The 10,107-nt window shown below is 32.0% G+C and overlaps 1 protein-coding gene across 1 annotated transcript; it reads right to left on the reverse strand.

Annotated features, from left to right (window-relative positions):
* Positions 1-439: 439 nt before the first annotated feature.
* LOC108915364 (steroidogenic acute regulatory protein-like) lies at positions 440-9,394 on the reverse strand. Its single transcript, XM_018721386.1, has 9 exons — positions 9,069-9,394; positions 8,727-8,899; positions 8,274-8,432; positions 8,149-8,202; positions 6,631-6,763; positions 6,394-6,575; positions 5,185-5,334; positions 3,398-3,678; positions 440-735 (listed from the first exon to the last, which is right to left on the reverse strand). The coding sequence occupies exons 1-9, from the start codon at positions 9,217-9,219 to the stop codon at positions 528-530; spliced, it is 1,491 nt and encodes a 496-aa protein (XP_018576902.1). The 5' UTR covers positions 9,220-9,394; the 3' UTR covers positions 440-527.
* Positions 9,395-10,107: the final 713 nt, after the last annotated feature.

A 10,107-nucleotide genomic window follows, 5' to 3' on the forward strand; every position in this document is an offset into this window, starting at 1 on the left:
CAAATAGTCAATTCTGAATAGTATATAACCATAACCATTTGTTTGCTAGAAGTCTTCGAAAAAATATGGGAAAGCAACCACCTAAGACGCATCTTTCTCCACTAGGACAATGCGAGCTCTCACATATCGGTTGAAACAAGAGACAATTTTGAGAACCAATAAAATCAAATTGATGAGTCATCTGCCGTACAGCCCTGATTTAGCACCCAATGGCTTTTTTATTCCAGCACATTAAAAATAAATTACAGGGTCAAAAATTGGTTCAAGTGCATGCAGAAGTGTATTGATCTTCATGGAGAAAAATTTGAAAAACAATAAAACCTTATACGATGATTCATTTCTTTGTTCTCTATTCCCGAAATATAAAAGGCAACCCTTGTATATCTAAATATTTAAATGAAATATAAATAATTCTTTATTTTATGCAAGGTTCCAAATTCAAAACTTTAAAAACTATAATTAGGTATTCAATGAAAGCACAAAAATTAAAGTTATACCCTAAGATAAATATAAAAATGCATCAAGAATCAGTCATATCTTTCAGTCTCATGCTTCTTCAAGATGTGCTGCCGCAAATCTTTCATGTAATTAAACATCATAGCGGACATTTCTTTAGTAAAAATTAGACCTGGTATTCGCAACTTTAGGTCCGTGTTAACGATCCAGTAAAAATTGCACTTATTCTGATTATCACGCACTGTTTCCATTATCCAACAACCCACACCATTTTCACCTCTGCAAAATAGTTTTATAAATTCTTACAGGTGTATCACTTAACATTTCCACTCCTTCGAAATTAGAAGATGCATTTTAAATTACTATTAGACATGGGCACACAGCACACGTCATTAAAGTGACTAATATGGCATAAAAATTAGGTCTATGTACATAAATCTTCTCTCTATAGTTATAGATAATATTAATACACAAAAAAATATTTAGATTCTGAGAGAAAAAATGAGTAACACCTCTTCTAGTTTCTAGGAAATACAAATGACAATGAAGTGGCTCACCTTATGCCGGGTGTAACTTTAAGTAGGGGATCAGTTTTTTAGGAGTACATGTTTGCAAAGAATACTATTCTAAAATACATACTTATATTTTTTAATGAAATAAATAACTGATATACAGGCTGTTACGAATTCGCTTCTCACTGCAGGGATCTCGGAAATGGTAAGAGATACGAACATTACGAACTAGCTTAAATGATGGCAAAGTTGCGCAATCAGGAGACTAACATTATGCCTCTAAAAAATCACGGTTAACTTGATTAGTTTTCAAAATATTTGAAAAAGGCCGAAATTTTGGAAAAATCCGTTTTTGTTTCATTTCAGCCTTGCTTGATGTGATTTTGAAAAAAGGAGAACACTTTCTCATGGCAACTTTTTGCCCTCTATCGAATAGCATAATCAATTTCTATATGTAACGTTTCGTCCTTCCAGGACCATCATCAACTTAATTTTTTAAATAGGACCCTATAAATGGTATTACATTTTTTGCAAGTCTTTATGACCCCCAATACTTTACTGCCTAGGCCAGAATCAGATTCAGACGTTTTGCCTCGAAAAATTCATTTTCAATGTATTGGCCCAAATTTTTCTAATTTTTTATTTAGATTTCTATGTTTATTGAATTATTAAATGTTGTTAGACCCTGTGAAATCCACCTAGTTATTTAAACTATTACCATCACGTATTACAATGAAGCATTATTAACATTTGGACAAAATGTCTGAATCTGGTTCGGATTTAGGCAGTACAGTATTGGGGGCCATGAATGTTTGAAAAAATGTAATAAAATTTATAGGGTCGTATTTAAAAAATGAAGTTGATGATGGTCTTGGAAAGACGTAACGTTACATATAAAAACTAATTATGCCTTTCGATAGAGGGCAAAAAGTTGCCATGAGAAAATGTTCTACTTTTTTCAATATCACCTCGAAGGCTGAAATGAAACTACAATGGATTTCCAAAATTTGTTTTTTTTTTCAAATATTTCGAAAACTACATGATTAGTTTTCAAAATCCTGATTACGCAACTTTGCCCCCATTTAAGCTAGTTCGTATCTCTTACCGTTTCCGAGATCCCTGTAGAGAGAAGCGAATTTGCCTGTATAATTCATTTTTTAACTGCACTTAAAAGCTTGTCTATGCTACTGGGCAACTCGTGAACTTGATTCTATATGAATGCTGATCGGTGTTGCCTGTTGTTACTTTTATAAATCAATTGTATGAAACTAATACAGTAGCAAAGAGCAAACTGGAAAATAATTTTGTAAAAACATAGTACTTTTGTATCGGGTGTCCCAAAAAAAAGACAGCGTGACAGCTGATTTAGGGTTATTAAATATGGAGCACTATGGAAGAACAAGGCGTTTTCATTGTTCAGCAATATTTTAAAAATAATGAAGGTTTATCAGCTGCAGTATGCAATTTTCGTACGAAATATGGTCGAAATAGTGATTTAACTTCATCAACTGCGAAGAGATTAATTGAAAAATTCAACGATCTTCAGCGATGAGGCTCATTTTCATTTTGATGGCTTCGTTAATCGACAAAATTGTCGCATTTGGGGTTCAGAAAATCCACGAGTAACTGTTGAGACACAAATGCATCCACGTGTCACTGTTTGGTACGGATTTTAGGTTGGGGGCATGATCGGACCATTCTTCTTCGAATATGCGGCTGGCAAGCAATAACAGTTAATGGTGTTCGCTATCGTGACATGATAATCCGGTTTTTTGTGACAAAATTGCAAGATATTCATGTAGACAACTTGTGCTTTCCACAAGACATGCCATACAGCTCCAAAAACAATTCAATTACTGCACGAGTCATTTCCTGGTCGTATTTCGCATTTTGGTGATCAGTGTGATCAGTATTGGCCGCACAATCATGCGATTTAACGCCGTTGGACTTTTTTTTGTGGGGTTTTTTGAAGTCTACCACCCATGCATTGTATCAGAGAAAGTCAGCGGCATTTATGCAAAGCGGTCATGGAAAATTTCAATAAAAATGTGTATGTACCAGCAACGCCGTGGCGGCCCGATATGCTATCCATACATAACCCTATACTGTATACTTTATGAATCAATAAAAAATTTACAATTTTTTAATTAAAAACGTGTTTTCTATAAAAATTATTTCTTGGGTGAATTTTGAGACACATCATTTCGAAGTGACAATATTCTTTTTTATATTAAAGCAGATGAAATGGCTAACATTAAAAAAATTTACATACAAAACAAAGTGAAAAAGTTTTCAGAATGGAATTTGAGAAAACAAACTTATGATGGCAAAGGTAGCCTCCGTATACATATGAACCCCATTTAAAGTTACACTCTCTATACATAGATCCCATAACTTGCGAAACACAAGTCGTCAATAAACCAAATTACCTAACAAATTTTTTGCTGACAGGTAGTGAAGGATGCTCGGTTTTTACATTACAAATTACATAACAATCCTCTACATAAGCCCAGTGACGCAAATTAACAAAATCTCTACTGGTGACTAAACCTCTTGCAGCATCAGCGGAAATATTATAAGTTATATCAGTGTGTTCATCTATAGCCTGTATTTTATGGGACTCCTTTATTGCACTGTTCCACTTCGCAAGATCCTGTATCCTGAAGTACAGTTCATCCAGGAGTAACCTTGGAGATGCGTCTATTTGACCCTGAAATTATAATGCACGCAGATATTTTCTAATCTACATGGTGTTCTACTGGTAATATTTGCTATATACAATATTTTTTTACAGTTTCAACACTTTTATTTAGGAACTGAGTCAAATGTTTATATATTCATGACATTCAAATAGAATGTCATGAAAATTTATGAATTTCAAACCTTGAAATGTATAATAGATTTTTCTTCACCCAGTGTGTATTTATATACAAAGTGTGCTGATTTATCGGTGTGCACACCATTATTTATATAAGTAAAAAACAAGTTCAAATACTATTTTATTATTATTCACATATTGGGAAACTATAACTTCATCAAAATTGTAAATCATAAGCCTGCTATTTTTTTGTAGTTCTTAAAAAATAAATAAATAATATGTCAGTCTTGGCTTGACTTATTGCAATATTTTTTGGATTGATTTAATGCTTTTTTAATTTTTAAATACTATGCAAAAAAGCACAAATTAATCGTTTATGCAAAATGCAGAATTCAAAAAATAAAATAAGAAACTAAATCAGGGGTCGGCAAGTAATTTTAGGTGGGGTCCGGATACTTTTGAAAATTTTGAACGGGGTCCAGAAAAAAATTCATATTTCTTATTCTTTTATTTTAATTAGGACTCAAACTTAATCTGCTTACTAATTAAGAACTCAAAACACTCACACAATTGTAAAATAATAGAAAAAATGATAAGATTGGCACTTAAACGTAAAAACCATTTTTTAAATAATTTATTTGAGTAATTTATACTTTCAAAAAATTTTTGGCGGTCCAGTATTTTACCTTCCGCAGTCCGGACCTGGACCGCGGTCCGCCAGTTGCCGACCCTTGAACTAAATGATATAAACGAAAATATATTTGTATATAAAAGAGTTCTTAAAGTCCATAAAAGTGTTTTCAGTATGTTTTTAAGTGTTACTCGAAAATCAGGTTTTTTTCGAAAAACATAAGAGAGTAGTAATTTGTAGAAAATTGAGTCAAATCTGAAAATATCATGGTTGTTACCATAAGGCAGTGGCGTACTATTTTATTTAGAAAAATATGCCACCGATACCCTGTATCTTCACCACTGGAGCATGTAAATTTTAGGAAAACCCCTCAGATTTTGGACAATGTTTACATAACTACATGTGCCCAATTTCAAATTATTTAGTTTTTAAATTATTTTAAAATTCACCAAAAAATACAAGGTTTAATTTTTGGTCACCATTTGTGAATCACCCTGTATATTATAAAATACAAAAACAGATTGGAAATGTGCAATATACATAACAAAAGACCAATTCAAAGGAATTTAATTTTTGGAATTTGAAAATGACCAAAAATGATAAGTTACATTCTTCAATGCCCACCATTTAGTCATCACTACTTACTGAACAACTAAACACCTATATTATTACTTATCAAATTAGTTTAACTAAAATTATCACACAAAAGTCCAAAATAAATGTAGTAATTCACTTAAATAAAATATGAAATTTAAAATCAAACTTACTTGAAGGCGAAATATTTTTGCCCCTTTAGAATCAGTACTTGTGAAAACAAAATCCAATCCATTTTGTTTCACTAACTTCCAATCCTTTTTCTGAAATAAGTCCCATGCGTCTTGCAAAGTTTTCGCCGCTAACAGTCTATACTTTTCTTCCTACAATAATAAAATGTTTAAACGTAGAAAAATAAAACAATTCAAATTAAAATAACTATAAGGTTTTAAAAATCCGAGATACCTTCATTATTAACTGATTCTTCAAGAATATCCAAGAAAGAGGATATAACATTGACATTTATATCCTCTAGTTTGTAATTCAAATAATTGGGAGATCACAATTACAATTTTAAATTCTCACATCAATATAAATCCCTCAATTTCAATTTTAAAACTTCGTAAAGACGAGTAATGTTATTTATCCTTTCAAAATACAATCTAATACATATGTATTACAGTAGGAAGCTCTTTTTCTTGAGAAGTATATATATTTTATATACAATAAACTAACATACTTGCATAATAATAGTTTTCAACTTAAACACTAAAATAAGTATTGTGAACGTATTAATTTTAGAAATTCATTGAGTGTTCGTTTCAAAACACTTGATTTGTTTGAACAAGTACCAATTTTCATTTACAGGGTCGGAAAGTCTCCATGGTTCATCGGCCGTTACGTGAGAGCGATAAAGTAAGTCATAGAAATCCGTGCGATAGAGAAAGATGGCTACAATGAAGGCGTCTAATAGTCACCGCCCATTTCGCCCTTCCACAAATAAGAAGTGGATCTTATTTGTGGAAGGAAGGAATAAGCTGGAACATTTTACTCGTAGTGTTCTTGTTTGTGGTCCCCTGACCTCTCACACTGAATTTTTTACTAACCAGTTTTATATAAATTAGTGCAATTTATGTTTGGTTCTGGATTTTGGTTCATAATAATAAAAACAAGTACTTAAAAAATATTTAAACGCTTATGTGTTCTTCTGAGAGATGTTTAAACTTTTTAAACTTCGAGTACTTACAACAGTAGAATACTTCAGGACCAATTAGACAAAAAATTGGATAGTTTATTGGCGATTTTTATTAACTTTTAATATTTAGTCAGTACTATTACACCTTCTTCGAATTTATTGGGCTAGGCATTTTCCTATTTTGCAGATAACAATTTGAAGTTATGGCAAAACATTGTAAAGAAGCATGCTTAAAAAAGGAATTTACCTGATCTCTTGTAAATCTGACTGGCGGATATGCACCTAAAATAGGAGACTGTTCAAATCTATCTAGAGAACCTTCAGGAGATCCCTGAGGAGAATAAAAATTGCCTACACTCTCAGTATATACAGATGGAAGACCTTGAACGTAACTTCTGATGAGCGGAGCTCGCTCCGATTCGGTAGTAGCTAAAAGATTATCAATATACAGATAACATATAAATCTAAACAATGAGTTGCTTACTAATGTAAAATCTGTTTGCATGTAGTTCCTGAGGTATCACTCTAAAGTCAAGGAACCATGCCTCACCCCAAGCCAAAATGAAAGAAGCTAGCACCAACAGTACTTCAAAAACAGGTTGGGTTGAAATATGCCACTAAAATACATAAGGACAGAAATAAAAAAAATCGGGCAAGTCCATGCTCAAAAAATTCTAATTTTAATACAAAATGAACTTGTCCGATTTTTGTACCATTTTTTAATAAAATAGAACTCATAACTTGGATTTGCCTGGTTTATACATCAAAGTCATATAAATAATGATAAAAATTGCATAGTTCTGAAACGTTAACCACTTACAAATGGATTCTTCCATAACTCTGATAATGCCAATAAAATATAACTATAATATAAAAATTACATCAAAACAGTTCCTTTAAAAGATAATTAATATTATTGCATTTTCGAGATTTCCATTGAATTTAAGACTTACTGTAATAAACATGTTTTATGTGTCATATTTTTTTTATAATTATTTTATATATTTTTTTAAATAGCATTTGGAGCATTATTGAATACATCAAATATATTTGAAACTAAAAATCATAAGACACGGTTTTCACAACTGGTTCAAGCATGAAAAATTTTTCAAACAAAAGTATAGTAATTACAGGTGTTAGAAGTCCTAAGTATTGGAACATGGATAACTTGATTTTGTAAATGTAACCCTATGCTAAATTTGGCAACTGGTTGCATAGGGCACATAATATAATGTTTAGTACAAGCTTACCATCTATATAAGTTTCTTATAGTATATTATGCGAAAGGGAAACCACAGGAATAATTTGTGTACAAGCTTGAGTAATATTTGAGTAATACTTCAGTAATACTTGGGTATTAAAATAATTATTTACATCACAAATATGATACATGAATGCATTATCTCCCGCTTTCTCTCAGGTCTATCTCGATTATTTGAGTAATATTCGAGTAACTAATTACAAAAGTGAGTATTTTAATGCACATATTATAGCTAACGACTTCCCTCTCGATAAAGTACACCATTCTTTTTGGTAGGTATATGTGATTTCAAAATAGTTTAATTCTTTTGAAAACAGAGTAAATAATTCGAAATGCCTAATTTTTATTTAAACATACCATCCACCATAAGAAATTTGAAAATGCAAGAATTTCTTTTAAAAAGATGAAGTTAAGTAACGTCCAGAAAGAATGGGACACCCTATATAATTAAAAATAATTTTAAAATGTGAATATATTGATTTGGAACAACTTTTTGAGACACTATCTTGTATTAATAATAATACTAGAGCTACAGAAGAATCTGTTTTAAGTGGGACTCCTGTGATATATCAGAGGTAATTAATTTTTTAATTTACCAAAAAAAAAACTACTATAAATACAGCATACTATAAGTTAATTTCACATGCTGCAGTTATAAAAAAATGTGTATAATATAGTCATAGTGCTTTAAATACTAGTTGTAAATATCAACTCCTTGACATTAACTGAATAAACACTTACATCATAAAAGAAAACTTTTGTTATCAAGAATCCACATGTGGAAGCCGTTGATATCTGAAAGTAGAAGATTTATTCAAAAGGTGCCTATGAAAAGTAATAAATGAGACAATTTTAATTAGACTTACCGATATCACAATCCAATGATTTATGTATAATAATGCATAAAAAAGTAAAAGTACTACAAATCGACAAAGAGCAGCTAAAACTATGTCAAACAAGGAAGTATGTATGTTATAGTGTATGACTTGCTCACTTAAAGCTGTAATAATAAATTCACCATTAAGCTAAAAGAAAGGATTTATTTAGAGGAAAAAATAACAGATGCAATTCAAGTTATTGTACAATATTGTAAACTAACAATTGTACAATGATATTTATAAGTGCCCGATTTATTATAAGATACTTACAATGAAAGTAATTTTTTTTTTGTTGAAATAATAATAAGTTTTCAAATTTATTATTCTTTTTACATTTAGAAAAATTGAGTAAAAATGACTTTCTTAACAAAAATTTGGTGTATTACAGGTGAATAAATTTAATTAAGCAGGTACCTAAGTACATATTTTTTTTAAACATACCATTACACATATTATCCACATCAGTGACGTAAACAGTAAGTCAAATGTTACAAATAAACAGAAGAATCTTCTAACATTTGACATCCTCCCATTGGTTCTTTGTCCAGCTAATAAATCTTCAGATACGATATAATCTCTTAAAGAAGGTATTGTATTGATACTATGTGAATGGGCTGAAAAAATTAAAATATTTGAATTATTTCCTATACGATTATTTAAAAAATTTCGAGACATTTTCAACAAATGATAACCAATCACGAATTTAAAATTATTAACCCTGAAGTGGTCTACATAATAAAGAAACCAATTAGTGGTGTTTGAATTCTACTATTGTTTACTTACACATATCTAAACCAAACTGAGGATTCTCTATTTGTTGACTATTGGATCTTACAATATAATCCGTAGGGGATCGACTCTCTTGGTGAGGGTTCGTCATATTTTTTCTGTTTAAAGTTTTGCGAACATTGAGTAAACAAAGGATAACCTGCATACACAAGTTAAAGACACTTCAAAATTCATCATTTAATTATACACTGAAAATTGAATTTAAGATAATAAATATTATATATAATTTTATGTCTTCATGTTTAATGATTAATACTTAATCTTTAAAGATAATCAACTTTTATCTTTTCAGTGAAAACCCAAATTTTCATCACTATAAACAGAAACACCATAAACACTTAAAGCCACAGAACAGAACATAGCATAGCTAAACATCTGATACCACCTTCGAGCATATACCTACTAGAGGCAGCGGCCGACCTGCAATGCTAAATGAGCGAACAGACGTGCGAGAGAGAAAGCATCTAAAATTACCAGCTATCTCTCTCACTTCGTAATGTGAGGTGCCGTAGGTGAATCACGGGGTCTGATTCTCAACCAATAAAATTTACGGAGTGAGAGAGATAGCTAATTGTTTTATTTGCTTTCTCTCTCGCACGTCTGTTCGCTCATTTAGCATTGAAGCCTGCCTCTAGTGGGTATATGCTTGAAGAATATCACAACACAAGCGCGCGCCATTATTCCATGGCTAGAAATTGGCCTCAATGATTTGGGATCGAGGGGGATTATCCCTCTTTATTCTGCCTCATCTCGTGTAGGCCTGGACAGCCTTCGTAGGTGGGCCCCATCCGTCGTCTATCCCGACCGCAAATGTGGCCGGTGTAGGCGTTTTGTGGGACCTCCTTTTGACCTGGCTGGGCCCCGCCGGCTAGGGCCCTTTCTTCTGGCGTTCTTCTTGCTTCGCCGGCTCGTCTGTGAAAACCCCGGGGATGGTATCATGTTTATGTGTGGTATGGTTGGGTAGGGTAGTGCGGCTATGCAGCCTGGGATGCGCTTTGCTAAGGTGGCCCTTAGGCTAGCGCGGGAGGGGAGG

The sequence above is a fragment of the Anoplophora glabripennis genome, unplaced genomic scaffold (genome assembly GCF_000390285.2).
Source record: "Anoplophora glabripennis isolate ALB-LARVAE unplaced genomic scaffold, Agla_2.0 scaffold991, whole genome shotgun sequence".
In the NCBI taxonomy this organism is placed as follows: Eukaryota; Metazoa; Arthropoda; class Insecta; order Coleoptera; family Cerambycidae; genus Anoplophora; species Anoplophora glabripennis.

Bases quoted from the DNA above. Each gene is read 5' to 3' on its own strand.
- LOC108915364 (XM_018721386.1), bottom strand. From the start codon at position 9,219: ATGCAGGTTATCCTTTGTTTACTCAATGTTCGCAAAACTTTAAACAGA. The intron at 8,203-8,273 runs GTAAGTCTAATT...TTCTACTTTCAG, and splicing joins ATCATTGGATTGTGATATCG to ATATCAACGGCTTCCACATG. The intron at 6,764-8,148 runs GTAAGTGTTTAT...TATGTATTTTAG, and splicing joins CAAAAGTTTTCTTTTATGAT to TGGCATATTTCAACCCAACC.